We start from the raw sequence: 20742 nt of genomic DNA, 5'->3' as shown, positions 1-20742 counted from the left end.
GTCCCTGTTTTAATTGACTCAACCATTGTGGGTCCCTACCCCCCTTTCCCATTAGGAAACCACTTCACGGATTTCATTTCCTGGTGGGAGTCCCAATGATTGTTTACAATAGAGCAGAGAGATGGAGAATCCCCTTTTGTTTTGTCTGCCTTATTTTAAAGCCCTCTTTGAGTTTGTGTGGAGAGCTTTGAAGGACAGGCAGAGAGAAGGAAGGCAGCGGCCACTTCAGTATAATGTTGTAGGATGTGTGTGTGTGTGTGTGTGTGTGTGTGTGTGTGTGTGTGTGAGTGTGTGTGTGTGTGTGTGTGTTGTGTGTGTGTGTGTGTGCTCGCGCGCACGTTTTTTTGAGAGTGGGAAAAAGAGAGAGAGAAAGAGCTTTATGCAGCTTTTTGTTTTCCATCTGGTTGTTAGACCAGTCTGTCCTTTTATCTAGTCCTTTGTTTCTCCTCCGGCTGTGTAGGTCTGCCAAACCCACTGATGAGGACTTCAGATCTCCCGTGTTGTTTGTTATTAACTTCTACTTCTGCTGTTACTTCTTTTACTGCTACACATATTTATATTTGATCCACATCCCTAGACTTCACTTAACCCTATTAGTCACGAGATTCCAGTATTTCATTTATCTGACGTTGGTTTTTCTCCATGTCCAGCCTCAATACTTAGCCTCACGATGAAGTGTTTTACCATGTTCTTTTCAGGACAACCAGGTCTGTAAGTAGAACACAAAATAATTTGACATAAACAGTTGCATTCATTACTTTTATGGATATGAATAGAAAAACAAGGTCCACCAAACCAAAAACCAGGTAGAAATGTATTTATATGAATGTTGTTGTTACAGAAATTGTTTGCTCTCTGGGACATTTATATCCAACTAGTCAATGACAACTGTGTGGAATTTGGAGTTTGTGACAGCAACTATGTGAGCTTGTTACAGTATTATAGACACTATGTCCTGAGAACCCCTTACCTCCTAACGAGTCTTGTGTAGCTGGTGAGCATCATAGAGCAAAACATGTGCGTGTTCGTGATAGTCTCAGCTTTTCATAGATTAGCTTAGATAGCTTTAATAGTTTGTAGCTCAAACCATTCAGACTCTATAGACGTTTTTTGTATGAAAGACCCGGCCCCGGTCCCCTTCGGGATCCGCTCTTGTCTCACAAACACCGCTCTAGCTCATCTCCCATTAATCACACAGACTACACATGGTCGCTATCTACGGATGCACGAGAAATACACTCATCAAATGGTAGAACCCAGTAGTCTGTAGCTCAAACACACACTGTTTAAAATGGGTTCGAAGCCTAAAGATGCCCCGGCGATACGGTGGGACTCATTGGGTGAAAACATTTTGTCAATCCAGTCTTTTATCTACTTCAACATCAGACTGCACTCATAAACCTGTTTTTGATGTGTCTATTCCTATTTGAACTAGCTATTTCCTTTATGAACAAATATATAACTATAAACAACCTTTGACAGTTTTTTTTACCTTTATTTAACTAGGCAGGTCAGTTAAGAACAAATTCTTATTTTCAATGACGGCCTAGGACCAGTGGGTTAACTGCCTTGTTCAGGTGCAGAACAACAGATGTTTGTTTACCTTGTCAGCGCGGGGATTTGATCTTCCAACCTTTCGGTTATTAGTCCAATTCTTTAACCACTAGGCTACCTGCCCACCTGCTGTTTTGGAGAGCAGACTTAAAATCCGACAGGCCGGTTTACAAGACACAGATTTAGTCTAGCCAAGGACTAAGATGCACTTTCAATGGAGAATCTCAGTTGAACATGCCTTTTAGACCAAAACTATAGGCTTAGTCCATGTCTGAGAAAACAACCCAACAAGTATAACAAGCGCACCACTCACCACCTCAAATAACCTCTGAACCCTCCTCCACAGGTAAGACGTACACCATGATTGGTCGGGACTGCTCCACACAGAGCCTGGGTGTGGCTCCCTGCGCCATCTCCTGGCTCTTCAAGCTCATCGAGGAACGCAAGGAGAAGGCCGGGGCACGCTTCTCGGTCCGCGTGTCCGCCGTGGAGATCTCCGGCCGGGACGAGGCGCTGACCGACCTGCTGTCCAATGTGTCCACAGGCAGCCTGCAGGATGGCCAGTCTCCGGGGGTGTACCTGCGCGAGGACCCCATCTGCGGGTCACAGGTACGGAGCTCGTTGGCTAGTGGGAGTGTGTGTGTGTGTTGGCTTTGGGTGGGGAGCTCTAGAGAAAGCATTTTAATAGTTTGTGACAAACCTAGAATAGGCTATGTTCAGCTATATTCTGACTTAATATCTAGAATTTGTGCTTACTTTGTGTGCTCCTTTCTCAACAATAAATCACCCGTCATTGAATGCTTCAATTCTTTAGCTACCTGGGCTCTTGTGATGCCGCTTCCACCTGACTTCCTCAGACAACCTCTCTCCCTCCCTGGACCCTCTCTCTCTCTCACCTCTCCCTCCCTTTGTGCGCATATCTGACCTCCTGATCACCCAGGAGACTCCCTCCGCCGGGCCAGAAATGTGTGCTGTTCGCCCAATTAGCTAGACCCTTCTAATGCAGTCTCTTTTCATCTCTCTCATTTCACTCTCCCCCCACCCCCACCCCCTCTCTTCTTTTCTTTCTTTATGTCTATGGCTGTCTGTCTTTATTTCCCTGTCCGTCTCTCACATGTTCTTTTCTCACCTGTTTGTGTCTCTCTCTCTCTTTCATCTCGTTCATTATGTGTCTGTGTGGGAGTCTCTCTTACTCTCTTAATTCATCTCCAATTTTCTCTCCCTCTCTGTCTTTACCTTTCTAGCAACTCTCTCTGTACCTCCCTCTTTCTCTCTCGTGCACTCTCTCTCTCTTTATTTCTTTCTCTCTCTCTCTCTCTCGCTCTCTCAATTCAATTCAAAGGGTTTTATTGGCATGAAAAGCTTTTACAACAGCAGGAACAGTAGGAGGTACAGTACTAGTCTCAATAGTATTAGTATGAATTGTCTCTTTTCCTCTCTTTCGTTCAGTCTCCCTCATTTTTCGTCTCTCTTCCCCCCCTCAGCTACAGAACCAGAGTGAGTTGCGTGCGGCCACTGCAGAGCGGGCAGCCTACTTTCTGGACACAGCCCTGGAGGCACGAAGCACCAGCCACCCTCCCTGTGATGAGGAGGAGAGGAGAAACTCCCACATGCTCTTCACCCTCCACATCTACCAGTACCGCATGGAGAAGAGTGTCAAAGGAGGAAGTGAGTAGGGTGCCGGTGGCTGTGTGTCGGGGGAGAAGTTGGGGATGGTTGGTCTGGTGTGTGCACTTAGTACACCTGGGTCAAATAGGTATTTGTTTTCTTTCAAATACTTGGTTTATATATATATATATACTGCTTGGTTTGACTTGCCTGGCACTATTCAACCAATGGAATTGCCCAGATAGTGTAAACCCACCAGAGCACACTGGGCAAGCAAAACTTTTTCTAGCGAGTTAATTTGACATTCAATATGCAGTCTACCCATGTATGAATTTCATCAGTCATCAGAGGTTACATAATGAAGGAGGATGACAGTTAAATATGGTGTCTTATTCATGTGATGACAGCTAAATATGGTGTCTTATTCATGTGATGACAGTTAAATATGGTGTCTTATTCATGTGATGACAGCTAAATATGGTGTCTTATTCATGTGATGACAGTTAAATATGGTGTCTTATTCATGTGATGACAGTTAAATATGGTGTCGTATTCATGTGATGACAGTTAAATATGGTGTCTTATTCATGTGATGACAGTTAAATATGGTGTCTTATTCATGTGATGACAGTTAAATATGGTGTCTTATTCATGTGATGACAGCTAAATATGGTGTCTTATTCATGTGATGACAGCTAAATAGTGTCTTATTCATGTGAAGACAGTTAAATATGGTGTCTTATTCATGTGATGACAGTTAAATATGGTGTCTTATTCATGTGATGACAGCTAAATATGGTGTCTTATTCATGTGATGACAGTTAAATATGGTGTCTTATTCATGTGATGACAGTTAAATATGGTGTCTTATTCATGTGATGACAGTTAAATATGGTGTCTTATTAATGTGGTGACAGTTAAATATGGTGTCTTATTCATGTGATGACAGTTAAATATGGTGTCTTATTCATGTGATGACAGCTAAATATGGTGTCTTATTCATGTGATGTTAAATATTGATCTGGAGCTCCACATTGACCACCATATTGATGCAGATAAACCTTTGAAAGATAATGACGTCTTTAATTTGCTCGACGCTCAAAGGAACCACTCTGATCAGCACAATGAAAAACCCTTGCCCTTTTATCTGGAGAACATATTTCACATGCATCATTAGTATGTTAAGGCCTGCTGGAAAGGCTAGGCCATCCAGCAAGTCTATTATCTCTCTCTCTCTCCCGCTCTTCCTCTCTCTCTAGCTCTTCCTCTCTCTCTCGCTCTTTTTTTCCAATCCAACTTGTATTAATTAGCTTCATTTGGAGTTGCTGATAAGGCCTTAACAGGAATACTAACAAGGAAGGCTAGCTCATTTTCATTATACGCTGCCCTAGCCTACCTGTCATCGCCGCATCCTCTACATTAGCTGCTGTCATTAGTATTTCACACTCCCTTCGCTGCAATGCGGGGGTAGACACGGCACACGCTGTCCAGAGCCAGAATACATTTCAATAGGTAATGAGGCTTGAGTCCTCTTTCTGGGAATGTTTATAGAGCGGCACATAAAAGGGGAGGCTAGTTTGCAATTCCCGGGTACCGGGGAGGGTTGTCACTCTGGAGCGCAGGGGAATGTAAATCTTGCTGACGCTAGGTTAATCTTCAACCCCACCACTGTATTAAATCAGGACACCGTTCGGGTTACTCTTAATGATATGAGTCAAAGTTTTCATACCACTGACCTAGATGAGCTCAAATGGGAAGGAATCTGTCCTCTCAACCGTAACTATGTATTTTATCTGTGAGCAGTTAAAGTGCGAGCCTTTTTGATTGTCACTTCTGAGCCGACTGTCCATAACTCTTGATTCATAGATACACACGGCGAGGCAAGGCATAACGTGACCACGCCCAGAGTAGGATACAGCCGTAGGGTACTCCCTTCACTCCTTTGTTAAATTGCCTACTTTAATCATAACTCGACAACGGCTGTTTTTTTTTTTTTTTTTACATTCTACAAACATTTTGTATATGCTTGATTGGTCATTTTAATATAATTCCATGTCGTCTTAATCAACAAATGACATCATACCAAAAAAACACTTGAATTCTAAACGTAAAAATGTTAACATGAACAGCTAGACTGTCGCATGGAATGTATGTCTCCATTATCAGTCAAAGAGCCTATCCCAACAGAATTTCTCCAACTATCTAACTAACCCTGCTCTTAAGATGCCGGAAAGCTGTTTCATATTGTTTTTGTTTGAACAATAGTAGGAGAAAACACCACCAAATGAAGTTTCCTCAACTTCCCAAGGACCAGGTTAGACAAACCTCATGGTTTCAGGCTATTCGCCGCAATGTTGATGGAAAGCTGTGGGCTCCGGTTACTCAATACATTTATACGTGTGTTCGAAGCACTTCATCACTGGTAAATTCGTAACACTTGTTTGTATCTAACTAGCTATGTGTATTGCATAAAGATTGCTAATCATCTTGTAGTAAGGACTAGTGAGCTGTATCCTAACAAAAAAACAGCTATAATATTCTTCTGCATTTGGCTATTTATGCAAACCTGGATATTCCGCTGGTTTCGGTCATTTGGTAGGGTTGTCTCCCCAGCTGGTCTGGGGCAAGATGAAAGGACATATAGGCAAGCCAACAAGAATCATATTTTCTAAATACTTAGACCGTCCAAGGGCAGGAAAAGACTGGAAGTAGTTACTTGACATATCTGAGAGTAGCGAATTAGATCGAGATGTTGTTAAACGTTAGACAGTTAAACGTCAGCTAACCGGTGAAAAAGCTAAAGAAACAGTGATGTAAGTATAATGCAACAGCTTTCCTAGCTTTACTGTCAGTGTTAGCAGGTCGGGTAACAAATTAGTGGCAGAATGAGTATAGTGCATCCGCTTTCCTAGCTTTACTGTCAGTGTTAGCAGGTCGGGTAACAAATTAGTGGCAGAATGAGTATAATGCAACCGCTTTCCTAGCTTTACTGTCAGTGTTAGCAGGTCGGGTAACAAATTAGTGGCAGAATGAGTATAATACAACCGCTTTCCTAGCTTTACTGTCAGTGTTAGCAGGTCGGGTAACAAATTAGTGGCAGAATAAGTATCATGCAAATAATTTGTTGTTGTGACAGCCAAGTACAGTGCCTTCGGAAAGTATTCAGAGCCCTTGACTTTTTCCACATTTTGTTACGTTAGCCTTATTCTAAAATTTATTAAATTAAATTTAAAAAAATCCTCAGCAATCTACACACACTACCCTATAAGCCATGAGGTCGAAGGAATTGTCCGTAGAGCTCAAAGAAAGGATTATGTCAAAGCACAGATCTGGGGAAGGATACCAAAAAATGTCTGCAGCATTAAAGGTCCCCGAGAACACAGTGGCCTCCATCATTCTTAAATGGAAGAAGTTTGGAACCACCAAGACTTTTCCTAGAACTGGCCACCCGGCCAAACTGAGCAATCGGGGGAGAAGGGCTTTTGGTCAGGGAGGTGACCAAGAACCCTATGGTCACTCTGACAGAGCGCTAGAGTTCCTTACAGAAGGACAACCATCTCTGCAGCACTTCAGCAATCAGGCCTTTATAATAGAGCGGCCAGAAGGAAACCACTCCTCAGTGAAAGGCAAGACAGCCCGCTTGGAGTTTGCCAAAAGGCACCTAAAGACTCTTAGACCATGAGAAACTAAATTCTCTGGTCTGATGAAACCAAGATTGAACTCTTTGGCCTGAATGCCAAATGTCATGTCTGGAAAAAACCTGGCACCATCCCTACAGGGAAGCATGGTGGTGGCAGCCTCATGCTGTGGGGATGTTTTTCAGCGGCAGGAACTGGGAGACTAGTCAGGATCGAGGGAAAGATGAACGGAGCAAAGTACAGAGAGATCCTTGATGAAAACCTGTTCAGGACCTCAGACTGGTCGAAGGTTCACCTTCCAACAGGACAACGACCCTAAGCACACAGACAAGACAACACAGGAGTGGCTTTGGCACAAGTCTATGAATGTCCTTGAGTGACCCAGCCAGAGCCCGGGCATGAACCCGATCAAATATCTCTGGAGAGACCTGAAAATAGCTGTTCAGCAACTCTCCCCATCCAACCAGACAGAGCTTGAGAGGATCTGCAGAGAAGAATTGGAGAATCTCCCCAAATACAGGTGTGCCAAGCTTGTAGTGCCATACCCAAGAAGACTCAAGGCTGTAAGGTGCTTCAACAAAGTACTGATTAAAGGGTCTGAATACTTATGTAAATGTGATACTTCATGTTTTTATTTTTAAGGAATTAGCAAACATTTATAAAAAACAGTTTTTGCTTTGTCATTGTGGGGTATTGTGTGCAGATTGATGAGGGGAAAAAAATATGTAAATCATTTTAGAACAAGGCTGTGACATAACAAAATGTGGAAAAAGTCAAGGGGTCTGAATACTTTCTGAAGGCACTGTATGTCAGTAACGAGTGAAGCTGCTGAAAACATTGAAACAACAACAAAAAGTGTCAGTAGCTTGCTTAGGATGACGCCAAAGTTAGGCTAATTACATGGGAGTAAGGGGAAAACCCTCCTCGGGTGCGTGGTCACGTTAAGCCACACCTCGACGTGTGTATCTATCGGGCCACCTCTGTCAGGCCCCTATGTCTTTTTCATTGTGTTCCACTTAAAATCCCTGCTGTGCTCAGTGGGTTCAGTGCCCCCTGAAAGTGTCATTCAGTGTATCGGTCATTTAGCACAAAGCTAAATGGGGGGATGTGAAGTTTGAAGTGGTCCATTCAATGTGAACTCCTGAGCTTGTTTTTATTTTGGTGCTCTAGTGAAAGTTCAGGTTTTATAATTTACCATCTTTCCTTTTTTTTCTCTCTTTTTTTAACCCCCTTTTTCTCCCCAATTTCGTGGTATCCAATTGTTAGTTGTTACTGTCTTGTCTCATCGCTACAACTCCCAAACGGGGTCGGGAGAGACGAAGGTCGAGAGCCATACGTCCTCCGAAACACAACCCAACCAAGCCGCACTGCTTCTTAACACAGCGCGCATCCAACCCGGAAGCCAGCCGCACCAATGTATCAGAGGAAACACTGTATCCTTGTCTCATCGCGCACTAGCGACTCCTGTGGCGGGCCTTGGTGCAGTACACGCTGACCAGGTCGCTAGTGTGCGATGAGACAAGGATATCCCTGCCGGCCAAACCCTCCCTAACCCGGACGACGCTAGGCCAATTGTGCGCTGACCCATGGGCCTCCCGGTCACGGCCGGCTCTGGGGGCACAGAGACCACCTTAAACCACTGCCACACCCGGGAGGCCCCCATCTCTCCTCTTTTTCTCTCAATTTACCTCTCTCACACTCTCTCTCTCTCTCTCTCTCTCTCTCTCTCTCTCTCTCTCTCTCTCTCTCTCTCTCCTCTCTCTCTCTCTCTCTCTCTATCTCTTTCTGTCTTTCTGTCTGTCTCTGCTGTTTTCTCCCTCTCTCATAAAGTGTCTGGCGGCCGCAGTCGTCTGCACCTGCTGGATCTGGGCAGCTGTGAGACAGACATACGTCGGACTCGGGAAGGAGGTGGAGGCCAGTGTCTGTCGCTCTCTGCTCTGGGAAACGTCATCCTCGCCCTGGCCAATGGGGCCAAGCACGTACCCTACAGGTATGTCTGAACATGAGGGACAAACGCTAGTGAATAAAGATTTTTCACGTACCCTACAGGTATGTCTGAAAACGAGGGACTAACGCTCTTGAATATGATATTTTTTTTAACGTACCCTACAGGTATGTCTGAGACGAGGGACAAACACATTCAGATGCTCGTGAATAATTGTTTTTTTCACAATGCCAATCTGAATGTGTCTGCTGTGTCTGTGTGTCTGGCTTTGTGTCATGGCCTTTTTATCTCTCTCCATTGTTCTTCCCACCTGACAGGAATAATCTATGAAGCCCTATTAGCCTGTTTGGATGAGAGAGAAGTTGAGGGAATTAGCGAAGCACCAACGTGGGAAATTATTGACAGTGTTATGGTTCAGCGAAAGGGTGTATTCTGGCTTCAATGAGATGAGGGGGTTTGGATTGTAATATAGAAGATTTGAGTCTGTGAAAAGGAATATGTGGAATGAGATGTTTTTACTTGAGTCTCAGACAAGATCAGCTTTATTTATACACAGTATAGAGTAGGGTGGGCTTAATGAAAATGTTTCTTGTCTATTTAAAACTAGTTTTCATGGAACCTTTCACAAATTGCCCTACTTACAGACAGAACATGAGAAGGTAGTTGAAACGGAAAGTGGTAGTTGAAAATGGTAAATGAGATCTCGTTCCCGCCGCCTTTTGCCTGTCTATGCCTAATCCTTTGGTACAATTAGGAATGGTTGCTGTGATCCTGGGAGGTTTAGAGGGGAGTGAGTTATGGCTACAAGGATCTGGTGCTGGTCCTTTTTTGGGGGACTAACGAGGGGATCTCTGATGTATTATTCAGGGATAGCAAGCTCACCATGTTGCTGAGGGAGTCTCTGGGCAACATCAACTGCCGAACCACCATGATAGCACACATCTCTGACTCACCAACCAATTACATGGAGACGCTCACCACTGTGCAGCTGGCCTCGCGTATCCACCGCATGAGGAAGAAGAAATCCAAGGTAGTAACATATAAACAAGGCTTCCTACTGGGGGAAAAACTGGTTGAATCAATGCTGTTTCCAAATCATTTCAACCAATAAAGTCAGTGTGACGACGTTGAATCAATGCTGTTTCCAAATCATTTCAACCAAAAAAGTCAGTGTGACGACGTTGAATCAATGCTGTTTCCAAATCATTTCAACCAATAAAGTCAGTGTGCCGACGTTGAATCAATGCTGTTTCCAAATCATTTCAACCAAAAAAGTCAGTGTGACGACGTTGAATCAATGCTGTTTCCAAATCATTTCAACCAAAAAAGTCAGTGTGACGACGTTAAATCAATGCTGTTTCCAAATCATTTCAACCAATAAAGTCAGTGTGTCGACGTTGAATCAATGCTGTTTCCAAATCATTTCAACCAAAAAAGTCAGTGTGACGACGTTGAATCAATGCTGTTTCCAAATCATTTCAACCAATAAAGTCAGTGTGTCGACGTTGAATCAATGCTGTTTCCAAATCATTTCAACCAATAAAGTCAGTGTGCCGACGTTGAATCAATGCTGTTTCCAAATCATTTCAACCAAAAAAGTCAGTGTGACGACGTTGAATCAATGCTGTTTCCAAATCATTTCAACCAAACAAGTCAGTGTGACGACGTTGAATCAATGCTGTTTCCAAATCATTTCAACCAATAAAGTCAGTGTGCCGACGTTGAATCAATGCTGTTTCCAAATCATTTCAACCAAAAAAGTCAGTGTGCCGACGTTGAATCAATGCTGTTTCCAAATCATTTCAACCAAAAAAGTCAGTGTGCCGACGTTGAATCAATGCTGTTTCCAAATCATTTCAACCAAAAAAGTCAGTGTGCCGACGTTGAATTGATATGGAAAACTGATTGGATTTGAAAAAAGTCATCAAGTCATCATGGTAAGGGAACTTTGTATTTAAAAAAAAAAAACTAAACCTAATTAAAAACCTACATTTGAACCTAAATCCAATGACAGGTTGACATTTTTGGTTGATTTCACATTGAATTCACATTAGTTGACAACTCAATCAAAATGTAAATCAAAACTAGATGTTGAACTGACGTCTGTGCCCAGTGGGTTATGTTTTGAATTAAAGTGTGTGTGAGAGTGCGGTCATCTGTATCCAGAATGTGTACGTGAGTATTGGGTCTTGCATCCATTAAGATTTGGATCAATACATTCATATTACATTCTTTGCATGGTCTTCATAGATACAGACTTTATTCCTCAAGCATCCTTTGGTATCGCTCAATTAGAGAATGTCTGAATTGTTTGAATGATTTCCCAGGGTAATAATGACTCTGCCATAGAAATAATTAAATCTATTAAGCTCATCTGTATTTCTTCCAAAGGAAGGGCTGCTACAGCGATCATTTTCTCAGTGTCTTCTGCCATGTAATCAATACTAAAGAGCATCCAATGTATGCCCTGAGATTTGGAAAGCATACCTTCAACATAATTAGGCAGATTGACAGCATCTACTTATATTTTATAGATCAGGACACCATAGGATACATCAAATTCTTTTTTACATACATTTTCATGTAGCCTTTGGTTTGCACTTTTAACCTTGAATGGTATTGGGTTCCAATAAATTGAAAAGTCTAGGAATTGAACACTGTTTATAATTCAGCTATTGAATCCCTACCGCAGACAAGATTTGAATGTGTCTTCTCTCTCCTGCTTACAGTATGCATCCAGCTCCTCTGGTGGCGAGAGTTCCTGCGAAGAGGGACGAATCCGCAAGCCACACTTGAGACCCTTCCACCCACGAACTGTGGCTCTTGACCCCGATATGCCCACATTGCTGTCCAGTGACCCGGACTACTCATCCAGCAGTGAGCACTCCTGCGACACGGTCATCTACATCGGGCCTGGTGGGGCCACCATTTCAGACAGAGAGCTCAGCGACAATGAGGGCCCACCTTCCTTTGTTCCGATCATCCCCTCGCTGAACAGGAAGCGCGGGAAAGACACCCAACGCCCGGAGGTGGAATACTTCAAGTGCGACACGTTTGCTGAGCTCCAAGAGAGACTGGAGTGCATTGATGGCAGCGAGGGCCCAGCTGCCTTCACTGGGGAGGGCAAAGGGGCACAAATAGCCCAAAGGACCAATAGCCCAGAGGAGACTGTGTCCCCCAAGACTGTTAAATCCCCCTCCCAAAAGCCTCTCGTTAGCACAACAACCACCAACACAGCTCCCGCTAAGTCTGAGCAGGAACATTCCAAATTGTCCTTAGATGGAGGGGTCCCAGAGAGTCACAAACGGACAAGTGCAGATGGGGAGAAGGTTCTGGCCTGCGTGGTTAAGCCCAGCGTTTTGTTGCAAGACTCAGAGCCTGTGGTGCGAGAGAAGGTCTACCTCAACAAAGGGCCTACTGTACCTAAGCCTTCTGCCTCTCCTTCTTTGCCAAGATCCTCCAGAACACCCTCTCAGGGCCTGGATGCTATCTGCCGTGCACCCCCTGTGGGCATGAGTCAGCAGGCCCTAAGGCAAGGACAACATGGGGGGTCCCCGGTCCTGGAGAGGGCCCATCATGGCAGGAGTCCCATGGAGATGAGCCACCTTCGGGCAGCATTGAGGGGCAGATGCCTGGAGAGAGATGTCCTGAGGACCACGATCACCCTGCAGCAACCCGTGGAGCTGAATGGGGAAGACGAGCTGGTGTTCACAGTTGTGGAGGACCTACCCATAGGACTGGTCCCAGACAATGGGCGGCCCTCCAGCATCATCAGCTTTAATAGTGACTGCTCCCTTCAGGCCCTGGCCTCAGGCTCCCGTCCTGTCAGCATCATTAGCAGCATCAACGATGAATTTGATGCTTACACGGCTCAAGAGTGTGCATCTGGGGTGAGCTCAGCCTCACAGGAGGAGATGTTTGCCCATCATGGTAGCAGACAGTCTTCCATTGGCTCCTGGCCGAGTGAAGTGAGCGTGTGCTCCTTGGAGAGCGACGGCACCCATTCGACAAGTAGATTCTTACAGAGGGCTAAGTGCATGGTACCGGAGAACACCTCCATATTGTCCTCCCCTGGTATATTCCGTAGGGAGCCGTTCTTGCAGCATGGTACCAAGAGCTCCCTAAATGACAGTGGTGTCTGCTTCTCTGAGTTGGACAGTGACCCCGCAACCCCAAGCAAGCTCTCCCTAACTAAGTGCCCACCTTCTCCTGACTCTACCAAAGCATCTCTCAGAGCAAACACTCTGAACACCTCAGCCTCTTCTCAGAACCCACACCATGCTGTTCACTCCAGTCTTCCCAGGAAAACCAAACCTACCTCATCAGTTGCCCCAAGCTGCAGCAGGCAGGAAGGCAAGCAAGATGATCTCTGGTTGCGAGGGGGCGGCCATTCGGATCCTAGAGCGACTGAATCCACTGTGGCGAGTAAGCCACCCAGAAATGGCGTGAGTGGCCTCCCTTCCAGGAAGCCGGGAGGAAACAGCAACAGTGTACCTCGACCGCCGAAAGCACAGGTATCCTCCACGACTCAGAGGGTGGTAGACGGTTGTGAAAAGTCCAGCAGCAAGAAAGCAGAGACCATGAGCAGGATGCCACAGCTCAGGCGAGGCGCCACCACTCTTGGCACAGTGTCAGTCCCCCACAGTTCCCCTGAATCAAAATGGGGCCGCGATGGTAGTGGTAGTCTGAGATTCTCCTCTTTGGGAAAGAAGGCAAATGGACAGAAAAGCAGCATGCTTCCAAAGTCCGGCTCTATCTCTCCTCCTGCTCCACCTGTTCGCAAATCAAGCCTTGATCAAAAGACAAGGATAGTCTTATCTCCTAGTGCCTTAAGGGCAGCCAGCGACGCTGCAAGGTCCTCATTGCCTAAAACATCAGTATCCGAGGAGGAATTTGATGTTCGATTCAGAGGGGATTTGTTTAGCTACAAAACATGCAGCTTGAAGGCTGACCATGGCTCAGCTAAGACAGCGTCAAGCCTGAAGACACGAGGAGCCAAAGGCGATTCTGGAAGGTACTATGGTAGCCTAATGTCCTTGGAGAGAAGTGACAGTCTAACCTCAGTGAGGTCCAGACCTGGCCTGTCGAGAGAGAATAGTGGCATTAGTTTAGGAGACAATGGAAAATCCAATAGATCAGTGCCAAAACTTGGGGTTCCCACCTCCACTACTTCCACATCCACTGCTACCTCTCCACCTTCCTCTACCACGTTTGCGACGTCAAGCAAGTTGGGACAGCTCAAAGCTAATGTCAACCCCAGGGCCATAGTTGCCAGTGGATCAAAGGCTAGAACCTTGTCTGCCAGCAGTTCCAAGACCCTTAACTACTCCACCAAATCTGATGATGCGCCAACCGCACGCAATGCCAGCCTACCTCCAACGGGGAAACCTCCAGCTCGTTCTTTGGCAGGGACCAATGGTAATGGCAAGCCTGGCAGGGGCACTATCATGGGCACCAAGCAGGCCATCCGGGCTGCCAATAGCCGAGTTAGTGAGCTTGTGGCGGGAAGCCCAAGGAAACATCTAAGCAGGGGTTCAGGGGACAATGCCAACGATAGCGGGGCAAGCGTCAGCGGATCCCCTGTCAGCACGCCGCTGCCCTCGCCCTATAGCAAGATCACAGCCCCGCGGAGGCCCCAGCGTTACAGCAGCGGGCACGGTAGTGACAATAGCAGTGTGCTCAGTGGGGAGCTTCCACCGGCCATGGGGCGTACTGCGCTCTTCTACCACAGTGGGGGCAGCAGCGGGTATGAGAGCATGATCCGGGACAGCGAGACCACAGGCAGTGCCTCGTCAGCCCACGACTCCATGAGCGAGAGCGGGGTGTCCACCTCTAATAGGAGTAGAGTGTCTAAATCACCCAAGAAGAGAGGCAATGGTGAGTATTAGTTACACTGAGAGAGTTCTGTATCAATATCCAGACAGCTATACCACATCAATCACCACTCATGATCTCATAAAGTTGTACTTGTGAAGTAAGTGTAATGTTATTTAATTTAGCGCCCCACAATATTCCAATTTAACAATATACATATTAAAATAGTGATATAACTTTTCTTTGAAATCTGTAAAATAAAATACACATACAATATTTTCTCTAGTTTTCTCACTAGTAGATTATTTATATTCTATTGAAAAGTGTTGCTAGGTGACAACCCTGGTGCTAAATACAACATTACATGCATGCTGAAGCGAGTAAGAATGCATGTATTCATTCACTCTAATATCATGTATGAATTTGCCTTGCACATGGATATCTCACATTTAAATATCTATTTTTCCTAAACCTATGAATATATATTTCGATGTACAGTATGTACTCCACCTAGCATTGTCATGAATCTCCATTCAAGTGTAGTATCTGAAGTGACAGCGTATCCGGCTGCAGTGTACACTCATAACAAGAATTCGGTCTATTCAGATTCATGTGCCCATCCTCCTTAATTCATAACAGCAACAGATAGGGTCTAGTGCCTAATGCATATGTAATCAGTGCTAGCCCAAGGTTATGTGATCCCAGCTGGCTCTATGGAAGTCTGCTATCAGTCTGTGTCTTGGCATGTTTTTGCTTCATGCATATTTCAAGGCAGTGCCGCACGTGCTAGGATATTGCTGGTGTCCATATCCAACTCCAATGAACTGATCACTCCCTTCACCCACTTGCTCCAGGCCTCCAGCGGCGCCGTCTCATCCCTGCTCCCCTGCCGGACACCTCCTCCCTGGGCAGAAAGGCTGGCGTTCCAGGCCAGTGGGTGGACTTGCCCCCCTTGGGTGGGACCCTGAAAGAGCCCTTCGAGATCAAGGTGTACGAGATCGACGACGTGGAACGGCTGCAGAGGAGGCGAGAGGGTGCCACGGGGACAGAGGTTAGAGATTCTCCATCTGCTTGCTTCTTGGCGTTCTAAAGTGGTGTGTGTGTGTGTGTGTGCGTGCGCAGGCGTGCATGCGTATGTACACAAATTAGCCAGACTGTAGACTCCAGAATATTTTGACTTATTTGTCTGGGAATGTTATTTAATTTGCTTTTTTCCCTCTCCTTACTTGCATAAATGTTGTGCATGTCACACCTGTTCACCTTTTGACCTCACCAAAGGACAAAAGGAATTCCCTCCAGTAATTGTCTACTTTATAAATAACATTTCAAGATTATCATGGCTGCGTAACAGGCATGGCTCCCCTTCGCAGTGGGCTAAAATTAAGGAGGACAGTCGGGTTCATCAGCCTCAACTGAACATGCCCCAGATTAAAAAACTATGGGTGGAGGAAGCCCAACGAGGAAGAGAGGAAACTAGGGGTAGAGGAAGCCTGATGAGGAAAAGGGGAAACTAGGGGTGGAGGAAGCCCAATGAGGAAGAGGGGAAACTAGGGGTGGAGGAAGCCCAACGAGGAAGAGGGGAAACTAGTGGTGGAGGAAGCCCAATGAGGAAAAGGGGAAACTAGTGGTGGAGGAAGCCCAATGAGGAAAAGGGGAAACTAGGGGTGGAGGAAGCCCGATGAGGAAATGGGGAAACTAGGGGTGGAGGAAGCCCAACGAGGAAGAGGGGAAACTAGTGGTGGAGGAAGCCCAATGAGGAAAAGGGGAAACTACGGGTGGAGGAAGCCCAACGAGGAAGAGAGGAAACTAGGGGTGGAAGAAGCTCAACGAGGAAGAGGGGGAACAAGGAGGGGAGTAAACCCAAGGAGGAAGAGGTGAAACTAGGGGTGGAGGATGAAGGTTGGACCTGCTATCTGGGCCCTCACCTGATTTCTCTTCATGGGCCTCTCCACTCTCCATGTCCACGGGTCATTAACCATTCCCACCAGTGGGACCCAGTCACCCAGTGAATAGTTTAGGACCAAATTACCCAGCGAAAAGTTTAGGACCCATTCACCCAGCGAATAGTGTAGGATCCAGTCACCCAGCAAATAATGTAGGACCCAGTCATCCAGTGAAAAGTGTAGTGGGTAAAATACATCAATTCTGCCTGATGGTGCTTTGATATATTTTCAATTAGGAAAAGATGATCTTCAATTCGTCTTTTAGAGCCTGTCATCCCGAGCTCCCCAAAATGAAGTATTTTAAGTGTGTGTGTGCAATGTGCATGTAACTGTGTGTGTGTGTGTGTGTGTGTGTGTGTGTGTGTGTGTGTGTGTGTGTGTGTGTGTGTGTGTGTGTGTGTGTGTGTGTGTGTGTGTGTTTGTGTGATTAATTGCATTTCAAAGTGCATCCATTTAGATTGTGTATTATCTTTGCATTAGCGAATGTTAATAATGTATTTTTTTCTGCTCTCTCTCTCTCTCTCTCTCTCTCTCTCTCTCTCTCTCTCTCTCTCATCTTGCAGCCATTCCAGGATGTGGAAAAGGTTTGTTCATTAAACTCGATGGATGTGCCTTGATTATTAGATCATGTGCTAAAATGGAAGATGCATGAAGCATGGAATTAATTCATTCTGCTATGCCTTGTGAAATAGACACATTATATTGTGGCACAAATGTGTCCAAAAACAAATTTTGTGCAAAGCCAATAGTGCAAAAGCAATTGACCTCGCTTGTAGTGATGAAAACAACAGTTCCAACTAACAGTTCCTCCAGGACTTCGAGGTGTCTTTTGCTTTTTTTCTGTGGGCTAAAATGCTGGATTTTGCTGCAGCAATTCTGACATGTTGCATGACAATTTGCGAGGATTTTGCCAAATTTGGCACAAAATTGCGCTGACGGGGTAAATGTTTGTTGACCTGGGGCTTGATTGAACCACTTTATGTGGTAAAAGTGCGGTGATTGGTTAAAATTGCGAACCCTCTTTTTGTGATGCAGTGATGGGACTGTTGTTTGCTGTAATATCGCAGTGATTTGACTGGTTTATGTGGTGATTGCGATCACAGAATCCTGGAGGGACTGAACTAGGAATAATCTGTTCTGTTATTCTACCTTTCAATAACTTGGTACTGGTGACTATGTCTACACCTAATCCCTGAGCTCAACGTTTGTCCTGGAGATTAAAGCAAAGCGAGAGATTAGCGTGGATGCTAATTTTATTTATCCTAATTAACCCCAGCAATGGACAGGGGGCTAAATCTCCACAGGTTAAACCTCCCTCTCCCGTCTGTGAGCCTCCTCACGGCACACAAACTCCTAATCGAAGCATCCGGCTAAAGATACTCTCTCTCTCTCTCTCTCTCTCTCTCTCTCTCTCTCTCTCTCTCTCTCTCTCGCTCTCTCGCTCTCTCGCTCGCTCTCTCTCGCTCTCTCTGTTTACTTCCCTCCCTCCATCCAAGTCAGGGTTTCTCCAGAGGGAGCACACTCAGCTCCTTTCCTCCACTCGTCTTTTGTCTCTCTGCTCACTCCATCCATCCTTGCCATTTACTCTCACAGGGACTGCTGTACTTCAACGCAAGACTGAGGATGCTGGAGAAGAGGCAACAGCGGATCAGGGAGCTGAGGGCCAAGCACGAGAGGTTGAGTGGGGAATTGGAGGATGCCAAGAGCAGGCTGATGCTGGACCCTGGCAAGTGGACCGGAGAGTGTGAGTAGCTTACTACAGAAATCTGGTGTACTATTTCAAGTGTGCTTAAAGTGTACCACCTTGTTTTGTAACTGGGTTGTGTTAAAGATGGACTTTTATCCAACAGTCAAAGCAGCATTCAGCTATTCTATTCTATTTTACACTACATGGCCAAAAGGATATGGACACCTCTTCAAATTAGTGGAGTCAGATATTTCAATCTCACCCGTTGCTGACAGATGTGTAAAATTGAGCACACAGCCATGTAATCTCCATAGACAAACATTGGCAGTGGAATGTTCCGTACTTAAGAGCTCAGTGACTTTCAACTTGGCACCATCATAGGATGCCACCTTTCCAAACAAGTCAGTTCGTCAAATTTCTGCCCTACTAGAGCTGCCCCGGTCAACTGTAAGTGCTTTTATTGTGATGTGGAAATGTCTAGGAGCAACAACAGCTCAGCCGCAAAGTGGTAGGCCACACAAGATCACAGAATGGGACCGGCGAGTGCTGAAGCGTGGAAAAATAATCTGTCCTCGGTTGCAACACTCACTACTGAGTTCCAAACTGCCTCTGGAAGCAACGTCAGCACAAGAACTGTTAGTCGGGAGCTTCATGAAATGGGTTTCCATGGCCGAGTAGCTGCACACAAGCCTAAGATCACCATGTGCAATGCCAAGCGTCGGCTGGAGTGGTGTAAAGCTCGCCTCCATTGGACTCTAGAGCAGTGGAAATGCGTTCTCTGGAGTGATGAATCACACTTCACAATCTGGCAGCCCGGCGGATGAATCTGGGTTTAGCGGATGCCAGGATAACGCTATCTGGCCGAATATTTAGTGCCAACTGTAAAGTTTGGTGGAGGAGGAATAATAGTCCGGAGCTGTTCTTCATGGTTCGGGCTAGGCCCCTTAGTTCCAGTGTAGGGAAATCTTAACGCAACAGTATGCAATTACATTCTAGATGATTCTGTGCTTCCAAGTTTGTGGTAACAGATTTGGGAAAGCCCTTTCCTGTTTCAGTATGACAATGCCCCCGTGCACAAAGCGAGGTCCATACAGAAATGGTTTGTTGAGATCGGTGTTGAAGAACTTTACTGACCTGCACAGAGCCGTGACCTCAACCCCATCAAATACCTTTGGGATGAATTAGAACCTAATCGCCCAACATCAGTGCCCGATCTCATTAATGCTCTTATGGCTGAATGGAAGCAAGTCCCTGCAGCAATGTCCAACATCTAGTGGAAAGCCTTCCTAGAAGAGGCTGTTATAGCAGCAAAGGGGGGACCAATACCATATTAATGCCCATAATTTTGGAATGAGATATTCAACTTTTGGCCATGTAGTGTATCTGTTGTTTGCTCATGTCTTTACAAATGATTGTTACTTGAAATGTAGCTTCGTGCTAATGAATAACTGCTGACTGACTGACCATGACTGCTTCTCTTATAGAGATGTATACCTCTTAGTCTCACGCTCAGCTTTCCTACATTTAGCCTCTCTGAGGCTATTGTAAGTGGACAACAAAGTTGCGTAACTAGCTGATGATTCCAGGCTGTGCTAGCCTCTGTTGGAGTTGGGCCACACAAGAAATATCTTGAACATAATAGTAAACAAACCCTTCCAACACTGTAGGAGCAGCTGATCTCCCAAGCTCTTCAATATGACATCTGGCCCAGTTACTACAAGGTTCTCTATGCCCTATGGCAGTGCCATTGCACTCAATGAAACGTGGACAAATGTATTGTGCAGGTGTCAAGCAAATCTGTGTGGTTGATGTCATTGTGACCTTGTAGTTATCACTACTTGTGGTCCATATTGGGCCAACAGCTGAAACCACTCTCGCATACATAAACACTAACATTGTCAAAGGAAGCGACATTGGCCAATAGCTTTTTTATTTTGTGATGGGTTTGATTCTCTTAGGTTCCTTTCTAGAGTAAACTGTTAAAGTGGTAAAAACTATTTTCTGCCATTGTCAATGTGGGAAAACACTTTTAGGGAGGCACTTACAGTATCTCGCACACAGACTAAGGGCAAGCGAGTGGATCTGTTCTCCAAATAGACAAAACGGCAGAACAAGGAGGCTATTTCCAGTTGAGCGGTGCAGGTCGCCGAAGGTTCGCCAGAGAAGATCCCTTCCTTTCTAGCTGAGCTCTATCCATTATAATCTATTTCTGGAAGCTTCTTAACACACCAAAAGCCTCCAGGTCTTCAGCAAGGGAAAGAGGCCACAGTTTTTTGGAGGTATAATAATAATTTATTTTTATTTTTTTCTTAGGGGATGAATCAGCTTAAATATTGCGGCTAGATTGTTGCTTCCATCAATGTTATTGTCTGCATCGTTTCTAATCCCCCATATATTTTTGGGGTAAATATATATATATATGTGTATATACAGTGCCTTGCGAAAATATTCGGGCCCTTGAACTTTGCGACCTTTTGCCACATTTCAGGCTTCAAACATAAAGATATAAAACTGTATTTTTTTGTGAAGAATCAACAACAAGTGGGACACAAT

General features: G+C 45.3%; 1 protein-coding gene across 2 annotated transcripts in view; it reads left to right on the top strand.

The window, feature by feature from the left end:
* Positions 1-20742, top strand: part of LOC139414938 (kinesin family member 26Aa) — a 186266-nt gene that overhangs the window by 155771 nt on the left and 9753 nt on the right. Inside the window, exons 7-14 of one of the 2 annotated variants that reach the window (XM_071162584.1) lie at positions 1901-2163; positions 3039-3222; positions 8631-8790; positions 9613-9775; positions 11475-14622; positions 15414-15610; positions 17066-17086; positions 18096-18246. In XM_071162584.1, coding sequence (XP_071018685.1) covers positions 1901-2163; positions 3039-3222; positions 8631-8790; positions 9613-9775; positions 11475-14622; positions 15414-15610; positions 17066-17086; positions 18096-18246 — 4287 coding nt within the window. The remainder of the gene's footprint in view (positions 1-1900; positions 2164-3038; positions 3223-8630; positions 8791-9612; positions 9776-11474; positions 14623-15413; positions 15611-17065; positions 17087-18095; positions 18247-20742) is intronic. The other variant, XM_071162585.1, reaches the window with a different exon arrangement.

This window comes from Oncorhynchus clarkii, chromosome 8 (assembly GCF_045791955.1).
Source record: "Oncorhynchus clarkii lewisi isolate Uvic-CL-2024 chromosome 8, UVic_Ocla_1.0, whole genome shotgun sequence".
Taxonomy (NCBI): domain Eukaryota; kingdom Metazoa; phylum Chordata; class Actinopteri; order Salmoniformes; family Salmonidae; genus Oncorhynchus; species Oncorhynchus clarkii.
The sequence above is the reverse complement of the archived record's forward strand: the minus strand, read 5'-3'. Positions and strand labels throughout refer to the sequence as shown.